Here is a 24,655-nt window from a genome sequence, read left to right on the forward strand (position 1 = left end):
CCATTTGTGTGATGGCTGTGCATGTTTGTCATCTTAATATGATTGTCATATTAGTTTAACAGTTGCTCATATCCTCTCTCTCTCTTTTCTTTCTTCTCTCCTCCTCTCACCCCTTGTCTCTCTCATGTGTTCTTTCCTTCTTTTCTCTTCACTTCTCCTATCATTCTTATCATTCTCATCATTCCCCTTTTCCCACTGTCCTGTTTATTCTCCCTCTCTGTTGTTTCTGCTCCCGTAGATGTTCGCGCAAGGACCGTTGTGAACGAGCAGGAGAGCCCCAGAGGTTTGCTTCAGACCAGAGGCAGTGTGTGGATCTCACTGTTCAGCCTGGAAACATTTCAGTCACCATGTCTGAAGTCCAGGTATGACGTTGTATGTCTGTGGCCCCATATGGACTTGAAATTACACTGTTTTACGTTTCCAAACTAAAGACAGGGACAAAACATATAAGTATAAAAACTTTGTGATTTAAGGACAGTATCCAGTGGAAAGGGTTTAGACCTGTTCCATTGTCTGAAACAATATGCATCCACTTTATTTACGTTCTTTGCTTGAGACACAGGTCTGTCATCACTGCCTTCAACATGTACTTCTACATACATTTGTGCTGGACCTACGTACATAAGTGAATCGCAATAAATGTATTGTATTAAAATTCCTCCTTAACACAGTGTTGCCCTACCACACTTCTCCTTTTTCGCCACAGTGCACAAAACAGAAGAAACTTAACTTCTGTATTTCTTATTGATCTAATTGGGAAACTGCACAAAAGGAAAAGGTCACAATAAGACCATGAATTTTAAGTGTTATTTCACCAATTCAAATTCAAAGTACAATCTCCAGGAGTCTTCAGGTTTTTTTTCAAACAATTTCAAGGTTTAAAACCTCCCCATCAGAAAATTGGTTCAATAATAGAGAAATCAATTACTGAAAACGGCAACAGCAGCAGACACAATAGCAGTTGGTAGTATACAATGTTTGGTGTCAAAGTTGTTTCATTATTTTTGCAGTAGATATTTACCTTAAATTTACAGATTATTACACTAAAGTTGGATCTTTTAATAGTGTAATGTATTTCTAATTAGGAAACTGCATTTCTCAGTCTTCATTATGAAAATCTCGAAGCGTGTGTTTGTGCATGAGAGATCTCAGTCCGTCAGCAGCTCCTCAATGTAACCACGTAGGTTTGAGGTATTACAATTTGCCTCACTTTCTTTCTGCACATTAGCATTGTTCACATTAACCTTGATGTAATAGCTGCTGCAGTGACTGACGCGCACACACACATTCACTGACACGTTCACCCTCTTTTATTCCTCCTACACTCGCACATAACTCCCCACCCACCCCACCCCCGAACACCCATTAACCCTCATGTCATATCTTATAACAATCCATGTACACCATGTCCTTCCATTGATCTTGCTCTGACGGTCTCTCTCGCTCTCCCCCTCTCTCTCGTTCTCTCCCTAGCTGGTCCTCCAGGCTCGTAACGTGCCCGATCTGTCAGCAGGGGTCAACTGCTCCTTCGAGGACTACGTGGAGACAGAGGGACGGATCCAGGATGGACACATCTTCTGCCTATCTCCCTCCGTCCGGGACATCATCCCGATCACACGGAACAAAGGTCGGGAAGGGAAGGGTGAAGGATGATGAAGTCATCGGTGTAGTGAGGTCATTGGGTGGTGCTAGTGGGCAGGCAGGGTGGGGATATGGGAAGAATTCGGTAATGGACTACTGCATACTGAAAACCTACACGGGTTGATATATCTCCTCCTAAACTCCTCCAGCTCTAATGTACAAAGACCCTTTGTGCATTACAGCTGGAGACGTCTCGAGTCGTGCATTGACCAGAACAGAATTTTAATGTTAACAGACGATTTGCGTAGTGCGTCTATATTCAGAATAAAGTGTCACCAACAATAAAGCTTGCACTTTCCCTTTCAAAGCCGCAAACACCAGTGTTCATTTATCCACTGGAAATATAACTGTTTTTGAATTCCCATTATCATGCATTATGCACTGTTGTCAGTTTCATTTTCTTTCTCTCTTTCCATCTAAACAACTCCGGTTATGCTTCTAACTTCTTTTCAAAGCAGCAACTTCCATGTGGTTTATCCTTATATTTAAAAATATCTGCGTTTCATGTCCAACTCTATCACACCACAAAGAAGATAAAAACTTGTTTGGTATTGACACTCAAAGCAGTGAAAATATGTCAGCTTGAGCTAAGTTTCCTCAAAGCCGCATCTCAGTAGTTCTTCAGCTGAAGCTAATGTGCCCCATTATCAGATCTCATCAGCTCTGGCACCCAAACATTGATTGCTGCTGCTATTTTTAAAGCCACCCCACTGTGGGTGTGACATGAGGGGTGTGTTGCTAAGCTACACTGTTTCTTTGTGTGTGCGTGTGTGTTATCCGTTGAGGTCACACAAGGGGAATTCAAATTTATAGTGTGACGACGTGTCATTGAAATAAATTGTTTTAATAAACACCCAATTTATCACATTCATTCTGTTATACGGAGTTATTAGGCATGAGTTTAGTAATTAATTGGTTTTATTCTTCTCTAAAACTTTACAGAGTAGTACTTTAAATGTGTTTTCATGTGTCATTTTTGGTGCAGGTGACAAGCGGGTGGTGAAGCTCTATCTGAAATCCAAAGAGACGGGCAAGAAGTTCGCTAGTGTCGACTTTGTCTTCTACAACTGCAGCGTCCACCAGTCGTAAGTTACAATAATCACATTTTTCTGGAGGCATTTAATAGTCATTTACTTTTGTGTGCTTTTGTCCTATTTTAGTCTTTTCCTTCTTGATCTTGTAAGAGAGAGTCTCCGTCCGGTTTCACCATGGACTGTCTCATGTTACTGTCCACAAAAGATACAGTTAAACATGTATGCACACAAGTGTGTGCGTGCGTGCACATACACACACACTCACACACACACACACACACCTCTAACTTCCACAGAGGGCTTATGTTACCACTGGAGTGAAAAATCGAACGTGCTGTATATGACGATTGGGATATGAGATGGTAATTCTACTCCTATTATCATAACCCACAACACAAACTAATGATACATCGATGATTAATTAATTACGCCATGCTTCCATAATGCCTCCCTATCACAGATTTTAACCTCATTTATGCCTCGTCCCAACTCAATAAAACAAATTGTTTCAGCTTTTTTGAGCTCTCGAATATTCAGTGTGGTCTTTATTTACACAATAACAGTAATTCTTTAATATGGTGAATTAAGTCTTGTGCTTTCTGAGTTACTCTCCTCGACACTCCAGATGCCCTCAGCTCTCTGCCCAATTGAAGTTCACTGCGTCTCCTAATCCTCCTTCTGCTGAAAATCTCTACTATCCATGCAGCCACACCCCTAGATCAGTCCTACCAGGAGCCTGATGCTCCCCACCGCAGTCAAAGAATCCTCCAACTCCTACATCCTGCCCTGTACCATGCCCACCCTCCTGTCCGTCCGTGGCTGATCCAGGGGAGGCTGAAACGTCTGCTGGGGTATTAGCCTCAGGGCAGCAGATGGCTCAGAAGCCCCTGGAGAACTGCAGGGCTCCATCATGGCTTCCCTCTGGATGTTAGATGAGCCTCCTTCGAGGATTGCCCAAAAACACACATGCATACACACATATACATACACAGCCACACCTCTCCCTGCTCAGTCACTTACATCTCATTGAAGCCCTGAATGTCTCGGACACCTAATCCGTTACTGTGACCTTTAACCCAACTCCCCCACCGTCTCGCTGCCCTCGTACACAAATCCCCTGCCACAACAACGATGATTAGCTCAGCTGGTTAAGGGTGTGGTGGTTTACAATGTCAACTCACGGTTAATTCGTCTCCCATAAGGACCCCATGGTGTTTGCTCTAACTCCCAGTGCCTTTGACTGTCTGGGGTATATCTTGTGTAAGATGTAAATCCTGTGAGTACTAATTTCTTCATGTTACAACAGCAAACACCCAATTTGATAAAACGTTTGACATTGTCTCTTAATGTTTGTATTTAAATATGATGTCAAAGATTCTTATATAGCAATGATCTCACAAGCCGAGGCAAAAAAATGTATGAGAAGTGACGCAGACAAGATAGTTCCCAATTTAAAGATATTACTGCAATGAACGCTGATTAAATCCGCTCCCCGAGCTGATCTAATGCAGCCTCAGAGTGATGTAATGGACACGTTTAATGAAGTTACAGATATGGCATTTTGCATCCTCGGCAGCGACTGATGGTGAAGAGAGATGCTGAAGATAAGAATCCTATTTCGAGCTGGCACTTCGGCCCGCATACTGGATGTACCCCCGGGCGTCAGTGTGTGGCGTCTGATGAGATCAGACTGGTAATGTCGTTGGCGTAATGACATCAGGCCCACACGACCACATGCAAGGTTTCCAGAATGCGTGGTCATTGTTAATTTTCCTCTGATGGGCTTAAATACTGCAGACATTTACACGGTGAAGGATGTAGACTGTCCTGCCTCATGCAGGAACACATTTTCTAGCAGACACAATATTTATCAACTGTGAATGAATTACGTGTGCATTATACAGGTAATTGTAACTCTACTTTTTTGGAGGAAAATGAATATGCCAGAAATTGGAATTGCTCCATCCTGTTTCTAAATAGTTTACGCTCATACACACCAATGTCCAACCCCCGATCCCTAAAAAACACACACCCCTTCCGCTCATTTACTCAGCTGATTACATCGTGGCCCTTGCCTTTTCAAAAATGCCATAAATTTGCATAGTGGTATTAATCTAATTAGAATTCCCACTGTTTCAGTTTAAGAGTTGCTGAGATTTAAATAAAAAATCACCCACAGCCATGATTGCTCCTTAATTAAATATATCCATACGCCCTCTCTCATTCCACAGCTCCCTATTTATTTTAGATAGAAGAGGATAGGCCGCCAGGGAAATGGGGTTTAAATGTCCGCCTCAGGCCGTGTGAAGCACCTTTTTGGATAATGTGGCTCGGACAGCGACTCAGTCTTTTCTTGTGCTATTGAGAGTGCTCTTAATGTAACGTGTAGAAAAAAGCACATAGAATAATACAGTAAGTGGGCACAGAGTTGTATGTGTAAAACCAAGGAAATTATTGTAGTTGAAAAGATTTGAAAGAATACATTTTCAGAATTTTCCAATTGTATCTCTGTAAAAGGCGTATTCATATTGCACTATTTTGAACCAAACACTCAGAAATGCATTAGTAAAATTATGTGCAGGAATACTAGCCCCTGGGTGTTTTATCAACTCCCCTCAAATTTTAAAGGGATCCAGTAATGATAGGATAGACTTCTCTAGAGGACCATTAAATTATTCACCTCCACTCTTTTCAAGTGAATAGTAGCCTGTACATAACTCATATTTCAACTCATGTGCAGGAGTGTCAAACGCACCTCAGTAGGAGAGCAGATTGTATTTAGCACTCCAAACTGACTGAGGTGAAAGAAGGAAATCACAGCCTATTGTGTGAGGCCCTAAAAGAAGACACTACCTCTCCAAAGCTAGCGTAGGTCGATTAGCATCTGAATATGAACGGATTAAATTAGCATTATGAGTGTGGCCATACGGGGAGCGTGGCTCAAAGCCTCTGTGTGGCTATGGGCTATTTCAAGTGACTGGAAGGAGCCCACCCCTGGACAAGAGAAGAATTATTGGTAGCCCTGGGTGGGTGTTTCCTTCAAAGGGTTTGCGCCCAGGCTAAAAGAGAGGTTTTGAGATCCTTAGGCAGTTCATGACAAGGGGCCCTGGTTACTTCAAGGAACCAAAGAGTGAGCAGTAGGGGGTTGTCAGATTGGGCTTACTGCTGGCCTTGGGTGGCACACATAATGGCACCATCTTTTGTTTCAAAGGCCGTGATCATGAAAGTCAGAGAAAGTTGGCCGTGGTTACCTGCTGATATTTTGCTCGTTATTTCAACGTCACTGGTACACTAACAGGGTTGATTTGACATGAATAAAAGATAAAAGTCAGATAGAAATGGTTAATGTCAGGGCTCAGTGACAGATGTGTTGTCTGGTGTTTTGGTGTGAACTACTAACTGTAGATTGTACTGTTCGCTGCTTGGTTCTGGTTACCTACTGTGCTAAGTGGGTGCTGTACTGTATTTTGATGAGCACTGATCCATTTGTGGCCCCCGACAAAAAAAAAACTCTTTGACATTCAAAGTAGTGATTATTATGGAGCTAAGGAAACCCAACAAAGACTTGAGCTAAGTTGCCTGATGTTAATTTGTCGTGCATCACTAATATCATCTGCTCTTTTGTTCAGTGTTAACGCCTCCTCTCCTGTTTCTTACCAAAACACTGAGCTAGAACCCCCAGTTCTGCTCCTTGAGTCTTAGCACTGTATGCTAACCTATCATAGCAAAGCCTAATCGCCTCGCCTCCATTTGTTGGCAACATTGACAAATCTCCCACTTGCTCTTGCGTGGTATTAAGAGGCCTGTTATTTCCTTAGCCACACATCCCTCATTCTAAATGGACAGCTTCTCTCAGCACAATGCTAAATTGGTCAATTAAAGCGGTAGTGGGATTGAATTTAGCTCCAGTGCCTGATCTCGCTCAAAAGGGAGGGGGCTGGGCTGGAAACGATCGCTTAAAGTGCGCACCTACCAAATGAGTGGCCCTAATTGATCCAAATGAATCCACGTCAGGGCTTGATGGATTCGTATATGAGCTCCATGTCTGAGCTAAAGAGTTAAAGCCCTCATTTTTTATGCGGATGAGGGGAAGGGTAGCTGGCATTTTGCACAGGGTTAAAACACACTTGAGAACTTGTCGGGTGTGGGCTCATTGTAGCTCAGACAGATGCGCAAATTCAAACCTGGCAGACGCTGTTGAATACAAATCAGCCTGCATGGTGCATCTCTATCCGCTCTTTTATTGATATGGATTTAGACTTGCTTACCTTGACTGTATTAAATGTGGCACTTTATTATATTCCCAGCAAAACCATATGCTCACAAAGCTAAATGAGTCATAGGGAAGAAATTCTGAAACTGAGCAACATCTTTGAGACAAAGGGCTCTTGTAAGCTTTGTAATAAAATGAAACTGTTTTATTTGTTAACTCGTAGGCTACATTAGATAATACTGCGCACATAATTGAGATACCAAGTAGTTGTAGCATCTCTGGAGGGCTGAGAGAGCACGAATAACACAAAGCTGTGTTAATAAACTGTGTGCTTGAACCTGTCTGGCTGTGACACACACACACACACACACACACACACACACACACACACACACACACACACACACACACACACACACACACACACACACTCACTCAACTTCCAACCTAATGTTTCCTCCCTGTCCCATGAGACACCCATGCAAAGCCCCGCAGGCTATACCCCTCCTCCTTCCTATTTTCTCCCTTCTCCCTCTCCCACGATACCTGGCGTCTCCACCTCTCTCAGGGAAATCCACCTGCTTTTGATCTCTCTCTTCCCTTACCCATCCTTCTCTTTCAGTCTGTCTATCTGCACCTCGCCTCAGCTAAAGCAGGTGAATTTAAAATGGGGGAGTGCTCGTAGCCCCACGGATGAAAGAGAGCTTTAGACAAAGAACAGGGGGGAAAGCTTTTGAATGAGGCAGGAGCAAATGAAAGGGATGGATAGAGCGAGAGAGGCAGAGACGGAGGGACAGAAAGACGCTCGGGGATGAATACTGGAGAGAATGATACAGCGGAGGTATGGGAAGAGGAAAAAGAAGGGAAATATATGCAGAGAGTGGGCTGATTGTGAGGAGTATCATTGAACTTATAGAAAGAGGAAGAGATGGACAGTTACAAGCATGAGAGAGATGAGTGGGACACAGAGGTTAAGACAGCTAATAGATAGGATGGAGAATGAAGGGATGAAAGGTTGAAAGAGAGGAAAGAGGCTTCCAGACAGGGTGGGAAAAGTCCAGAGTTAACACCTGGATAATAAATAGACACTCAATTGTAAAATTGAAGATGTCTGTGAAATAATGGTAAATAAAGAAAGAAGTTTAAAAACCCAAAGATCAGTGTGTTTGGTATTTACGTTCTGGTCTCGTGTTATATCACAGTTAGTACATTTACAATATATATTTAAAACATCACATTTACATTTTAGCTCTGTTTAGTTCTGTTAGCGCACATTTTCTCTGTCCAACTCCCCACTTTTTAATCTTCTACAATCTTTATGGTAAACACCTAGTTGAATTGTGAAAAGCCGGTCTGCTACCTATGCCAAGGCTAAGGAGCTATGTCGCCATGTCAAGTGAAGAGGGCCCAAGAATTTTCTTTTCAAATGAAATGCATACAATTGTCTCATTCTGCTATTTTTCCAATCACCTCGATTGGAAAAATCCCCTTGAGTTTGTCAAAGGAATTATAGATACAGTAAAATAAGACAACAGTTGACCTTTCTTACTCCCTAACCGTTTCCTCTCTCTCTTTTTTAGCTGCCTTTCCTGTGTCAATGGCTCCTTCCCCTGCCACTGGTGCAAGTACCGCCATATGTGCACCCAGAATGCCAATGACTGCTCTTTCCAGGAGGGACGTGTCAACATCTCTGAGGTAAGATTTTTCTTGTCCTAATGCAACTGTATATGTATTCATCGTGGCAGAAATGTGTGAAGAATCCAAAAAGAATCTTCAGAGACTATTTTATAGTTGTGCTGAAAGTAATGTTTTCTACATTTGAGCTACACCTACCATAGTTCTTCATGCTATGAAAGCTATTTTTCACATTCATTAGTGAAGCTTTGATTGCACGGTGAAAGATTGCTTATTTTTTCCAACATGTAAACTTAAATTACAGGCACAAATGGCATTCAGCTGCACACACCTTTCCCCTCTCAATTTCTGTGGCTTTGTGTGTCTGCTTTCTCTTGGCACAGGGACAACAGCTTGTGTACTATGTAGCAATAATTCTGTCGTGGCCCATAAGGCCATAAGCAGGCCGGAATGAATGATTGACTCTGGAAATACTGCCTTGTTCTTACATAGCCAAATGCTGCATTAGCATAAAAGCTAATATCAATCGTGCCGAGTGGCTGTTACAGCGCGCGACATGGAAGGCATAACAAGTGTTTGACAACTGCTGGAGTGAATGCAAGGATATTAGTGATAAACACATAGCAATGTTATGTTTTCACTGTGGTTTTCTCCTGTCTGAATATGCAGGGCTGTGTTTGGGAGACAAACCGGCTCGAAAATGCATTTAAATACATATCTTCTCAATAGACTTACAAATGTAAATCCACTACGCTCCCAAGTGACTGACAGTCATGCTGCATTTATCTGACTGACACCTCACACACATGAATGCACACACTCATGCACACAATTTCACCTTATCTCCTCGTGTTTGTGGTCTGACTCGCCCTGTTTTCCCAGTGCAGATTAACCCCCCTCCTTGTTGGTCAGCCTAAATCACAGGCCTTTATTAATTGGTCAACCTTTATCCAATTACGTTCTTCTTTATCTCTTTCCTCAACCCGAGGCTGTGGCAGAATCCCCAACCCTACCATGATAAAACCACAGCCTCCATGCCCATCCAAAACAACACACGGGCCCAGCTTTCACGCCTCGCAGAGCTAACGTTAGCGGATTAGTGCGCCCATCTGCAAGACATGGGGAGAGCGCTGGCTAGCACACTCTGAGCTGAGAGAGGCCAGAGTGGTAACGGATGGATTTACAGGAAAGGCCTGCAGTGATGAAAGGAAAAATATAGGAAAACAGGATGCGGAGTGCAAGTAAACATATAAACTGTGTAGAAATATTGCCGAACAGCAGGAGATGACGACACAAGGTGTATCGTGTACACATGTAATATCTACTTCATGATCGTTAATTACAGTTTGAAATGCATGTAGATAATTCTTGCAACACAGTCTATTAAGGCTCTATTTAAAAGAAATATATTTTTTTGCATTGTGTTTCGAGTTAGAGGCTTGGTTAAAAACATTATGGTCAAGAACAAAGAAAGACAGCGTAACAAAGGGAAGGAGACAAATGATTGAAGTGGGAAATGACGAGTGTGAAAGAATGAGGGGCAGCAGGGCGAAAGACGAGACGGACAGACCGGCTGACAGTGGCATGTGCACAGAGAGCCCTCTCCTGTCACCTCGGCTGCCCAAGAAACCACCAACCACATGCTCCACCAGAGAATCCATCATCTGCACTGACACACACACACAGACACACACAGACACACACAGACACACACATATATACTCCATAGACACAACACCACTCTACTTTGTGTCTTTAATGCACAAATGTGCAAACATTTTGACAGTGACATGTGTGTGCACACACACATGCACAGAGTCATTCATCATCCTTCTTCTAGCTGCCATATCCATTAGTCTCGCTCTCAAGGCCCCAACTAGTACAGCTCTTCCTGTAGGCTAGACTTATCCCTCTCCTCTCCAGGGCCCATCTCTCTCTCTACCTCATTCCTCACCACTTTGGTGATTGTTCACCCCATCTTTTTCTCATCCTTCTTTTCTTCACCTTTCTTCCTCTGTGTGTGGATTATGAAAGGAGACAGAAGACAGAAACATGCCTTTCTTCTTTCAGACATCTATGGTTTCGCCTCTTCACATGCAACTGTAGTGACAATAGTTTTGCGATGCCATCAGGGAAGTTTATATGTTGACATATGCTCGCTCGTCCTCTGCGTTAACCCTGAATGAAAACAAAATCTTTTAACCAAAACACCTGAAAACAGACATTTTTACCTTTGCTGCTCTAACTTTTCACTCCTCACATTATTACTCTCCCATTTCTGTCACACAGAAATGCTTGAAACCTAAAAAATTATAGTTGCCATACAAGAAAGACAGATAAACATCAATGTCATCATTCAGAATACAATAAACATTTCTTCCTCATCATTAATTTATTTCCTCTTCAAGTTTTTCACTCTGTTCTGACAGTATCCGAATCTTTTGTTACCATGGCAACCCAGAGGACCGGTGTGTCGCAGAGGAGGATGTTTTTTTTCTTCTTCCTTTATTTTATGTTCTCCTCCTCTCACGACCGGCACTATCATCCATCTGCAATTTATTTGATTAAATTAGATTGTACAGAATAAGTTTTTTGTGATTGTCAAAAGAGAAAAGAACTAAAAATGTATTAAATAGTCAGTCAAGGAGCATAAGTGTGTGGTTTGTTTTTGTGAACAAGACTGTGTCAAGAGCGTGGAGGAAAGGAATGGATAGACAGAGTAAGCAGAGAGGAAATAAATATAATGAGTGACATTTCCAAAATCAAACGTGCATGAATCAACAATAGCAAAACAAACACATTTTGGAATTAAGGAGCAACCGGGCATAAAATTGCAGGAGAGGAGTAAGAGTTACATTATGAAAACAAAAAAAGTTGCAGAAAGAGAGAGAAGTTTTGACTGAAAGAAGGAAGGTAGGTCTCCTTCTTTTCTTATTCCTATATTCATTTAGTCAAATTTCCCCTTTCTTCCTTTGTATCCTTGCCTTCTTGAAGGAACTTAATTTCAATTGTCTCCCTTCTTCCTCCTTCATTCTCCTTCCATACCCCAGGAGAGAAAGCACTCTTCTCAGCCATAGTCTTGATGACTGCCAGGCAAGGTTGGAGGTGGCTGGGCTCAGCTATGTTAAGACAAGTTTACATGTTTTTTTTGCTGCAAAGCAAGGCTCAGTCTCACTTGAGCAATCTAGGCGGCGGTTAACTTGACTGATATTTGTGGTTACAGTGCTGCCTCCCCCCCCCCCAAACTCTCTGGCTGTCATTTTTTCCCATTTCCCTTTCCATCTCACTTTTTTCAGCCTCATGTTTTAAACAATTGTAATATTGTTTGTTTAAGGTTCAGATCCAGATTGAGGCAAATGGAGGAGCGATGACTCATCACTGATGAGGATTGCCACATACTAAATAATAACATTCTTTGTGTTTCTTCCAAATGTGGTTTGGGTTCATGTCCAAACTCTTTTTTTTCTGTCAGTTGTAGTACATCTCATCGGTCACAGTAGCTTCTGCATCACTTTCTTCCTCTGTGATTATTTTTGGCATGTCCTCCACGTCTGTGTCAAGAATGTGTGAGCCCAGTGATGAATTTTTCACTCTTTTATCAATTCAACACCTTCCGCTCCTTGTCCTCCTTCTGTCCCTCTACTCAAGGATACACAATGATCTAAGTGATGTCACCCTTGTCCCTTCACTCTCCTCCACCTACTTTCTCTTCCTCCTCTTTGTATGGTAATGTGTACTAGAACTTTTAAAGTAGAGGTTTCACATTCAGGAAAATATCCTTATTTACAGGGGTTAAGACCTTTGCCACTCTGAGAGATTTCAGTCAAGGCAGCCGAGGCAAGTGGGGTTGTGAGCATGTTGGTTGTATGTGTCATCTTTCTTAAGCTGCCCCTGCCTTTCTTTTATGAAAACCCATGGTGAGCTATTGGGAATACACAGACCCAGGCATTCCTTTACTGTCACTACCTAAGACACACATTGTTCATAGGCCCTGCCTCCCCCTCGTGCAACGTTTACAACTTTGATAAAAGAGAGAATTGTAAGAACTGCAATCAGGAAAAAAGGGTCCGGTATAGGAGCGAGACTCAGGCAGGTCAGGACCAGCTTAGGGACAATTGGTGGACTGTCAAATAATCTATAATGTTGTTTTCAGCCCTGTCTGTCTCTTCAGCATCCCTTGATGTTGTAGACAATAAACAGTTCAGGTGGTTATGTGCTAAACCTTTTCTTTGCTTGGAATTGTTGCTCAGCAACCGGATAAGTTGTTAGAAAGGTAGTGGTCCTGGCCAAGCAATAGAAATTAGTGAGCTTGGCCTGTGCTTACAGATTGTAATACCTTAGAGCAGACACAGGCTAGCTGATCCTGATCGTTGGGTGTTATGCTAAGCTAAGTGACTGCTTGCTCCAGTTATGTATTTACTGGACAGCGATGACAGTGATATTGATCTTCTCATCAAACTCTTAAAGAAAGAGAAAAACTGTCCTTCCTAAAATTAACTAATGCTTCATCACACTAAACAATACATATATTAAAGGCACAATTTAAGGATGAAGATGTGTCTGAATCTTAGAATTACTGCTGGTACCAGACACACTCTCATGATATCACACACTCTGACTCGCCTGTCTGTTGCCAATTACTCCGCTGTAATCTTATTGTGTGACACATTGTCCCTTGACACTACATTAACAAGGGAGGCTCCATATAGGCTGCACTTTGAACAAAGCATAACAATAAACGTGCATGTATTTTCTCAAGCGCCGCCTTACCCAAACATTCTTTAACAGTCACAGAAACACGTGCTTACACTTTCTTTCTCTCCCTTTCTCTCCCTTTCACACACGCAGGCACACACACACACACACACACACACACACACACACACACACACACACACACACACACACACACACACACACACACACACACACACACACAGACTGGCTCTTTGTGGCTGACAGGGTTATTTGTGACAGAGGTGTGAAGGCCCTGGACCGTGACATTCTGGCATACTGTGTTTACCCTGGCTGGTACTCAGACACAGACCAGAACACACATGCGCGCATACACACACTAGAGAAGGACATCCCACAGATTGTGGGCCAAGGCCGCTCGAGGGGCCAAACTGTGTGTGCATGAACATACGTGTGTGTTAGTTTATACTGCTTTAGCATGTGTTTGTGAGACTGTCACTGTTTCTTATCAGGACAAAGCACAACCAGCAGCACAGGGCTGCAGGGGGCATGTGGGTGAGGGGGAGGGCGAAGTGGGCAAGTGGTTGACTAATATCCACCCATTTCCTTTTTTGTCTTTCCCTCTCTTCCTCTCTGCGTCTCTATCTGTTTGAAATATCAGTTTTCACCCCTCATCATGATGCTTTGCCTTTTCCACCCATTTACCCACCTGGGGCCTTCAACCGAAATGTGTTTTAGCAGCGTCTCTCACCTTTTCTCACTGTTACATTCCACAGGCTGCATTTCTGGTCTTACTTCATTTTCTTTCCGTACCGCATTAATAACCATACAAAACGTTCCTTTTTTTATCTCCATTGCAAACTTTTACCCTTCTTGTTTCCTATTCTCTCCATTTATTAGTCAGTTTACTTCCCCTGTCCACCTAAGCATACCCTGTAGCTCAAAGCTGGTTCCACACATGTGTTTCTGCCTAATATTTAAAAGAGACATGCCTAAGCTGGTTTAATACAATTTAAACTGTGCTCTGAAGAGGGAATGAATAAATGAGAAAATCGGTGGAGTTGGGATCTAATACCCCCCTGCTGTTTCCCAAAGCAATGCAGTCCTTCTAGTGGTGCATGTATTTCACCAGGGACAAACTAAAGACTGACAGAGGTGCTGTAATTGAGACCAGATGCAAACAGAGCTAGTCAGGAAGAAAAAAGAAGTGAAGAAAGAAACAAACACAAGGGCAGGGAGGCGAGTACAGAAATTCTGGCAGTAACAAGCAGCAGATTAAATTCAGTCTGACTTTATTTTCCAAATGCGCTCCATGGTTGTAGTTAAGGGAGGAGGAGAGAGAAAGAGAGGGAACATGGAGAGGAAGTGGAGGCGACAGGGTGAAGTAACCACATGCCTTTTTTTGCCATATGGAATTTAGTCGGACCGTGACCGGCCAGCGTTTAACCCTTGGACTGGTTTGGTAGCGGTGCTTTTCAAACCGCTTTTGACAGACCTCCAGCCCTCCCCCTCCTTTTTTATGAACTTTTACAGGAAACTTCTCAGACACTTGTCCAAGAGTCAATAATCACATTTCCACCTCTGGGAAATCAGTGTGAGCTTGTATCAGGTGTTTTGGCTAACTCTCTCGTACATCCCTCTATTTGTTACTACCAAACAATGTGGTGAATGGAGGAGGTGGAGGCGATTTTTGAGCACTCGTGATGTAATTCAGCCCCTCGGTCACGTTGTAGCACTATTTGAGTGTATGTGTACTGCCCACACTATCATATTGTATGTATCAGTAACAGTAAAGGAAAAGGAGATTTGGATCTTCTTTCTAGATGCGAACACAAAGGCATGGTCTGTGATATATGTCTGCAGATGTTTCATCTCTTTGTCTCTCTGCGGCTATTTTAGTCTTCGCCATCCCACAGCTTATCGTTTCTTCTTTCCTTTCCTCAAGTTCTTCCTCAAGTCCTTTCAAAAGTTCTCCCTAAAACTTCCTCTCTCTTGAAGCATCCTCACATCAATCCCTCACCGACAGAAGGCAGGGAGGGTGGGTCACCCTGGCTGGGAGACACTGTGGAGTGAGCAGCCTGTCACACCCTAAGAAGTGAGCTTAGTAGACAACTACACAAGGACAACAAGAGTTATGGCCACAGAAAGAGAGTGGAGTTTAGAAAATGCAGCTTTCTTTATTCGTTACATTCATGCCAATTTGAAGGACACTTTCTTTTTTCTAATTGGCTTGGTGTTAATCCTCCTATGACATTGACAAAATGTAAAGAAGTCACTTGAGCTCCTCCCTGGCAAGAAGAAGCGTGAGGTACAACATGGCTGCTAGGTTATTCTCTCCTTGAAGTAATCCTCTGCCACCCGGCAAGGCCCAGCAATGCATTGAGGATCACCCCAGCTATGCCAACACGCCGGCTGCTGCGATGAATACACAATCAGCGAAAGCTTAATGAAGAGCAAATGTGTGGTAAAGATTCACACAAGCGCGCGGCAACATGGCGACATGATAGATGCGCTGTGGTTTGTAGGCCACGCATGAGTGTTTTTTCCGCGTTTGTGCTTGTGCAAGTGTGTTTCTCTGTGTCAGTCACATGTCCCGGTGGTTTAATTATTTAGGCGGTATTAAATCTTCATTTCCGCAGCGCTCACAGTCAGCCCTCCTAATGGTGAACACAGATGAATATTGCATTTTCACCATCAACCCTGTGTGTGTGTGTGTGTGTGTGTGTGTGTGTGTGTGTGTGTGTGTGTGTGTGTGTGTGTGTGTGTGTGTGTGTGTGTGTGTGTGTCAGATAGAGGAAAAGATAAATGAGTCACAGAGAGAAAGAAATTACGGCAGACAGATGAATAGCACTGCAAAGCGAGGTTAAGGGAAAAACTCAAGTCCAGGGTGAGCAGATAAGGAGAGAGAGAGAAAGAGAGAGCAACTGAGAAGGCGACCTCCTGCTGGGATGGAGAACCTGTAGCATGCTGTGTTGTCCTGTCTCACCAGACCAGCCGACTGTCTGTCATGTCGTGCTTTTTGCCATGTTGTTTTAGTAAAGTGATCGACACAGATTTTTTGTATCCAACCTCCATTTTACTTACACAATAGCAAAAAGCCAGGATGTTCCGCCATCCACAACATACAAATCTTCAGAGACATGGAGATGGACTGCAGTGGCAGTAAAGTGCTGTGTAATTAATACAGTTTGGATTTAATGCCTTAAAGACTGTGACATAGGTTTTATTTTTCTCCCCATGTAAGAGCTTAACATAATTTTAAAATGCAAAGCACCTCACAAAACAAGTAAACTCTTAATTTTCTTGCACTGAGACTATTTGCCTCCCTAGTGGCTGTTAGACGCCGTTGTTACTTCAACTTGTGTCGAGGATAACGATAGATAAATGCCATGAATAGTATAACTATTGCGATATATGAGTTGTGTTGTTTCATTTAAAAATATGCCTGACAGTACTGCTGGTTTCATTTAGTGATATTACAACATACAACCTGTACTTTAAGTAAAGTTTGACATTTAATATTCTGCTGGTGACTTATGTATGTTTGAAGAAAAATCTTGAAAAGAATAAATGTTTTCAGATGTTGTAGTGTGAATGATACCTGATGTTCCCAGCGCAGTTGATTGTAGTGCAGATCATCATTTGCAGACTGAAGAAAGTGATACTTTTCTTCTTTTCTGTTTGTTTTCTGTTGCTGGGCCCATTTGTTTGGTTTGGGTTCTTTTTTTTCACTGCACTGGGAGACAAATATCTTAAATTTTTTTGATGGGAATCCTGAGACTTAATTTTGCATGCAAAAGTACATGCTAAATGTTTTCCATCCTTTTGGTCTGTATCTCAAAGTCTTTTTAGCAACAGAAATTACTATTTTCTTGCTGCTAAAACATGGCGCTGTCTGCAGAGAAGAGCCATAGGCAGCAGATAGGAGAGTGTATCTACCTCCGCAATCAAGGTTTGTCTTTGAAAAGCTGAAAGCACAAGGTTTGATCGCAGCTGACATATCTGGGTTAGAATGATAACGGGGTGCCAGGCATCCCCCTCCCCTTTTCTCTATGAAAATCCATAAGGATATAAAAAGACCCTGTCTGAAAAAAAATTCACACATTCCTGTGTTTTATTGTTTTAGAACACACTGTACCATCTGTGTCGAAGGGATAAACTATGTAGGTTTGACACGTTTGCATGTAAGTCAAGGATAAGGCATGAGGAGATGCAATCAGCATGTACTATATGTGCCTAGGTGGTGCATGAAAACACAGCGTGAAACGGTATGTGTAGACATAGAAGACGAACATACAGCTGAGTCTGTAACCACAACGTGATCTCAAGACTTTTGAAGCCGACTGTATATGAAGGTAGATTCAGTCAAACTCCTGCTCTGAGACTTTGATTATCCACGCTGAATAACATTCATGTCACATGTTCCCTTGCACCTCGCTCTCATTTCTCTGCTCCTGCATTCCTCTGCACTCACCAATGTTTCCCATACACTCCTTATCTCTCTCTCTCTCTCCCCATCTCTTCCTCCCTGCATCAATACTCTGCGAGGAAGCGAAGGGCGTGGGCGGACAATCTCACAGTCCCTTTCAAGGTTCAAAGTCCCTTTTCTTCCTCCGCTTCTCTCGCTCCTGCACTGTTCTACATGTTGCTGCCTTATTAAGTTGTTCCACTCTCTCCCCTACCCCCACTCCCGGTCTTTCTCCCTCTTTCTGCCTCTCTCTCTGTCCTCCCTCCATTCTCCCTCCATCCTCCCTCCCCCACAGTAAGTGTCTGGTTGGTCACAGACCATCTTTCTGGTTTCTGCTTGCTAATGAGCCTATCTCAGCTTTGCACACACACAAGCACACAAGCACACACACGAACACTTTCTCTCACATGCACATCCATGCCTCCATGTATGGGCCACTCCCTGCAGCTCATGTAAACACAGTATTCACCTTTAATAATAGTATTTATCTTTAATAATAGTTGTACACTAATTGTTACACATTATTATTTTATATCCTTAATGCCGATTCAAGTTCCAAAGAAGCACACACAAAAATGCACATGGCTGCTGGACAGCTGGTACGCAGAAGCTAGCTTTGACCATATGATGTATTACAGGTCATGACACAGTATAACACGTCAATAAAAGTTTGCACATCAACTCATTTATTATTATGTATGCAAATTTTGTATTTAACACAAGTTTAACAATTGAACACAACTGAAACAAACAGCAAATATAGGCTGCAATTCACCTCGTAATCTATGATCTGTAAGTGTAAAACAAAATTCGTATATAGGTTTGAATGTTGTGGCAACCCATAAATAATCACAGAAAGGGCAAATCCCTGTAATACTATTGTTTAGTGAACAATGCCATCATACTTAGTAGACTTTTCCACATAATTACCAGATGAGCATCATAACATACATTTAAGCTTTAGTTTTACTGCCCTCCTTTCTCTGCAGTTTGTATGTATTTGTACTTCCTTTTACTATGGACACACAATTGTTCTTTTGTATATTTGTATGTGCTTTTTTTGGTGTCACTTGCCCAATGCTTAAAGACTAAGCTCCAATTCTGCTGCAAAAACAATTGAATTGATTATATTTTGTATTACTCTATGATTGTGTTATTGCTCAGCATTATTCATTAGTTAATTAGATTAGAAAGATTGTCAAAGGTAACATGTTCCATTCCCCACTGGCGTTTCCCACTAGAGTATCACATGATCATATATGTTACCTTGGATGGAAGGACCCACTCTGCCATACTGCATATTATTATATGACATTATTGTATAGTGGATTGTAACAAGGTATAGATGGGACCCCTAAGTTCAAGGTTGCTGAAGTTTCTGTGGTTTCCTATTTGAGATCACAAAGCCTGGGGGGGGGCATGTCGACAGGCAATGTGGAAGCATTCAACACTCTTCATATACCCTCTTTGTCAGGCCCCAGTGACACACACACACACACACACACACACACACACACACACACACACACACACACACACACACAAACACACAAAAACACACACACACACACACACACACACACACACAGTCCCTCTTATTTTTACCAGTGTGCCCCTTCACTCCTCTGTGGACATCCATGCCATCTCATCTCTCCCTCAGGCTCTCCGTATCGCTTTACTTCATTATTTAGCATGTTATTTTTTCTCCTCCCTGATCTATAGTCTCCACATCACAGAGGCAGCTAATTAATTATGGATGGACTTAAGGGGGGTTGAGGGGGGGATTAAAAAAAAAAAGACCAGACACCCGCCTCATTACATATGCGCAGTGTTTTTGGAGTTTTATTAATTTATATCTTGTCAGGCTACGCCAAAGCCTTCAGAACCCTTTTGGCTTTTTAATACATTTATTTATTTATCTAGCATCCCTCTCTTGCTTTCGTCTTCATCCTCCTACCCCTCCCCTCTCTACCGCCCCTCATCTATGTCATGATTTTAATCTCTCACCTTCTTCATGTCTGCATGTACACACACACACACACATTCACAAACGCTTGCCTGCCGAAAGTCTCATTATCTGCTTTTGGTGGATGTTAAAGAGGTGTTTTGCTTACCTGTGAGTACAGATTTTCTCATCCTTCCGCCAAACACTGGTTGTATTTATTTATTTATTTATTATTATTAAAAAAAGTCACTTGGTAAAAGTGGTGGTTTGGTACACATCAGAGCGCATGGAAAATGAAGGCAGGAATATTTTAGAACAGGCTTGACCTAGAATGACAGCTGGTCTCCTTTGAGTAAGCTCATAGCGACATTCAATCAAAACCGGGATCTGGGTGTTGGAAATAACAGAATAAGTATCAAATAGGTCAAGCATTGTACAATTGTAAGAATATTATGGTTAGTTATTGATGGTGTTAACTTATTTTCATCTCTAGCAAATATAGAGGGGGTTTTTGAATAAATAAAAACGTTCATAAAATATATATAATCCAATTTCCTCTTGTTCTACACTTTTAATTGAAGTAATATTTACAATACACGTTAATAATCTACATAATTATATATTCCCTTACTGCTAACAAAAAGGAGCTGTGGCTCTAGCCTGAGGCAGCAATGCTAACAGCGTCCTTTGTATGGCCCTCTGGCTACTTGGCTTTGAACCGAGGTTGGCAACTTGGATCTTCACCATCACAAACACAACATTTGTAAGATAGTCACAAACACTGGTATGAATACACACACATAGAGCCCAATCCATTCATAGCTGGTGGTGGGATTTGTTCACCCTTCAGAAAAAGATGTGATTTTTTTATTTGGCAAAGCAGTTTTATGCTTCAGTGTCTACATCTGTTGGTATTAAAATGATTATGAAGATATCAGATTGTAAAGACAGTGATCGAAATCTCAAAATTGAGCAGATGTTTGTATGATGTTTTTTGGTACAGACAACCATCTGTGGATGGTTCCTTCAAGCATCATTCCCACTTCACACACATGTAACTTTACTATAAATGGCTCTTACTAGTCACAGTACTGCTAGACAAAGTCAACGTTACAATGCCAACCTTATAAGTAAGCTGCAGAAACAGGTCCTGGTGCATTTGTGTAGACACAAGCAAGTCAGTTGTATGTTGAATGAATGTTAAACTGAATCAGTTCACCTAATACCTGATACCATCCCTGAGGCCTTTAGAGCACACGCCCTATCCCACAGAAGTATACACAGTTTTACTGACCACTGGCACACACAGGACATTTACATGCATAAAATACAGCACATCCTTTCTCTTCCTCTGTTTGTCCTCCTGAAATGAACCGGACACCAGTGTGTCACATCTGGCCAAGGAAACCACAGTATCCGTCTTCATAGATGAAACGAAAGCCGAGAAGTCCGGAAAAAGGGGGGGGGTGAGAAGAAAAAAAGACCTCCAGCTTCAAACGAATCCCCTTTGTGAAATATTGTTTCAATGTACTCTGCACTTCGTAGCCCTAATGCCACCTTTGAACTGTTTTGGCACCTGTCACAAATACTGATTAAATACTTTCTCACTGCACAGCACTTTTCTCTTTGTTCCTTTACCTTTTCCTCTACATCCTCTTTTTCTCCTCCCTCATGCCTCAATCTCGTTCCCCAAAATTGCAGCATATCATCCATGAGGTGTCCCAGGTTCACTTCCCTTGCGTTGCCATTATAGTCAGACCCTTAAATCCTTTGATGTAAATTGCTGAAGTTTTTATTAATTTCATATCACAGCATGAAACTGAACTTCTGCAACACATTCTCCTACATTCTCCCCAAAAAGTTTTTCTCTTTCTTTGGCAGCTATTAAGACTTTAAACTTTACTCTCAAAAATCAGGGTTAGGTCTATGCATTGCTCATGACACAACTTTATTGTTTCAAATGTGTATAGTTCTACCTTTTGATGACAATACATCGGGCTGAATGAAGGATTGGGATACTATTAGGAAAGATGCCTGCCAGAAAAAATGATAAGTACACAGCTGAGCTGACACAAAATCGATACTTGGATGAATAAAACATTGGTTAGCTGCAGTTTGTGCTACAGGCTGTTCTAGCTTCTGACACACTGGCTTCTGTAAGGTAGCTTTAGCTGCAGGACTTGCTCATGATGCACCTCAGACGATGCAAGCACACAGCTTTTGACATGAGCATCCTTTTTTACAGAGATGTGTCACAAGTGGTAATCAGTCTCTACTTTCTTCTCTTTCTGTCACTTTCTATCCATCTTTGGCCCCTTCCATCAATTTCCATGCCTTGTCTGAGTCTCCAGGCAGTTATTTATGTAGGATGTTGTCGAGGGGCTTTAGTACGTGGGGGGTGGGGATGGATGGATGGATGGATGGAATGAAGGAGAGAGAGAATGGATGGTGTTAGAAAAAGTTTATTGGGAACCACACATTCCTCTGCCTCCTCACTTTTTCAGTCTACACGTCTTTCTTTTGTTTCTTGTCTTATTTCTTTCCTTTTTTGAGTACTTGAATTTCTTTTCTTTCTGTCTGACTTTCCAGTTTCACTTTGCTGTTCCCCATTAAACCTCCCTCCTCTTCTGCTCCTTTATCTCTTCACATCCCTTATTTCCTCATTTTCTGTCTAACCAACCTCTTCCTTCATTATCACATACTTCCTTCCTTTAGAGCCATCCCTTTTGCCTCCCCTCCATTTCTCCCATCACCCACCTCCCTCCGAGTTGATTATACACCAGACTTTCTGAATCCGGCTCCTTTCTCCTATAGTATTCCCCTCTCTCATTAGGTGTTGTGCATGTGTTTGTGTGTGATCAGACACACAAGGCCAGGACTAAGCAGGGTAATGAACAAACTCCGGCATTGTGTTCGGGCCCCGGGGACGTGCTGTAGCTTCTAATATACAACAGCTCAGAGTCAAGGAGGGGAAAGAAAAATGCACTGACAGGGAGGCAGCTATCTGCTTAAAAGAAAAGCTAAAATGAGAAGTTAAGCAGAGTCTCTGGTTGATGTTTTCTTCGACTAAACGCTTTTGACAAGTCCACATGAATATGTCGTCTTAACCTGCTATTTTGACTGGGTAAGACAAAACTGTCAACTTCAGGTTTGTCTACGTTCTTGGTACATTGAGTTGAGTGGACAAGAGGAAGGGTGAGGGAAGGTTTTGTTGGGATTTAGAGATTTAGAAATTGTTTTTAGAGATATATCTGACCCTTTTTATAAATATTTATCTGAATCTTAAGCACATAGTTTTGAGGCCACATTTGCCAAAGTTCACTTGGCTCTCTGCCGGCCACATGTGTCTTATAATGTGTGAGTCACTTCACTGTGTCTCCAGGTTGTAAAATGTGTTATTTGTCAGCAGTGATGTGTTTTGTTATACTTTTGGCACAAACCGTACAGTAGAGGGTGGGTTCGTTCCACCCAAGCTTTAACTCGTGTTGTATAAGATGTGTCACCCGCACAGCCCTCGCCCCGGCTCTTTCTTTTCCATCCTCTGTGTTGATGTGATCTGCATTGCTGTCAAATCATGGCATAAACGCTGTAATGACTTTATTCCTTCTAACACATGCACACATGCATATCTAGACAGCGCTCCACTCTGAGTGGACTGTCCTTTCTTATTGTAGTTCAGTAACATGATCATATTCGCACATTACTCCAACTGCACAAAATTAAATGTATTTGACTTACACATCTATGCACGGAGACACACGCCCTCCAGGGTGCTGTACTCCAGTGGTGTGAGCCAGTGAATGGGCTGTTTCCAGATTATCTAAACAAGGCTCTGTCAGCTCTGGCCAATATCAGTGACTGATGTGCACGCAGATGCATGCACACACATGAGCAACTCCAAAGTTCACAAGCTCATTACTCTACTCTACACATGGACATAATACACTTGAGTCCATCTTCTCGCCATAATAAAACAGCACTGTTGTGTTCCAAATAGTTTCATTGGATAGATAATCGAACTTTGTAAGTAAAGCTCTTGCTCAAGTGTCGTGCAGCTTTTGCATCTCGTGCAAGGCCAGTGGGAGTGTTGCGCAAGCCTGTAACACATGTGAACTGTGCATCACAGCTCTTCAGGCCGAGTGTGTCTTAGAAAATCTGACACAAAGTAAAATATGTAACCCACGCCTTGCTACCATTTTTTTATACTTGCATCAACAAACAAGTGATTTATTTCATCACCCCGTCTCTTATCTTACTGCCACTTCTGCCTTGTTTTCTTGCTCTTCTGACTGTATGAAACAAAATCTTTCATCCATAACCGTTTCCTTTGGGGTAAAACATGTCTTTTTTTTCTGATTCTGCAGGACTGCCCTCAGATCCTTCCCTCAACCCAGATCTACATCCCCGTCGGGGTGACCAAGCCCATAACCTTAGCGGCCAAGAACCTGCCGCAGCCCCAGTCGGGACAGAGGAACTATGAGTGCGTCTTCCACATTCAGGGGGAGACTCACAGTGTCCCCGCTCTGCGCTTCAACAGCTCGTCCATCCAGTGTCAGAAAACAGCGGTGAGTAAGACATGATAAAAGATTACAATTTTTGGCTGATCAGATTGTGCGAGAGGAGGGGCACTGTTGATGGGAGAGAACACAGCAGTTGATGGTGATGTGCTCTAGTGCCATTATCAAGGAAAAAGAGTTGATGGGGGGTATTTTGTTGTTGTTGACAGAGGTTTACAGTTGCTGTAAAACATCATTATGAAATAGACCGGAACCCCAACTATTGTGTAGACTATAACACAAAATGAATGTTGAATTTTTGTTGAGCTTAGACCTCTTCCACACTAATGCAGATATTTTGCAATATGAACGTTTTCCTCTGCATTTGGGCCTCACTCGTCCACAAGTAAACTGTTCAGAATCAGAATTCTTTTTATTGCCAAGTATATTTACACATACAGGAAATTGCCTTGGTGTGGTTGGTGCCTTTGGACATAACAACAAATCGGACATAAAACAACGATATAT

At 42.3% G+C, this 24,655-nt stretch overlaps 1 protein-coding gene across 1 annotated transcript in view; it reads left to right on the forward strand.

The window, feature by feature from the left end:
* Positions 1-24,655, forward strand: part of LOC117761221 (plexin-A1-like) — a 192,266-nt gene that overhangs the window by 108,762 nt on the left and 58,849 nt on the right. Inside the window, exons 7-11 of the mRNA XM_034584918.1 lie at positions 239-362; positions 1,474-1,627; positions 2,627-2,726; positions 8,469-8,583; positions 23,996-24,196. Of these exons, the coding sequence (XP_034440809.1) occupies positions 239-362; positions 1,474-1,627; positions 2,627-2,726; positions 8,469-8,583; positions 23,996-24,196 (694 nt within the window). The remainder of the gene's footprint in view (positions 1-238; positions 363-1,473; positions 1,628-2,626; positions 2,727-8,468; positions 8,584-23,995; positions 24,197-24,655) is intronic.

This window comes from Hippoglossus hippoglossus, chromosome 5 (assembly GCF_009819705.1).
Source record: "Hippoglossus hippoglossus isolate fHipHip1 chromosome 5, fHipHip1.pri, whole genome shotgun sequence".
Classification (NCBI taxonomy): domain Eukaryota; kingdom Metazoa; phylum Chordata; class Actinopteri; order Pleuronectiformes; family Pleuronectidae; genus Hippoglossus; species Hippoglossus hippoglossus.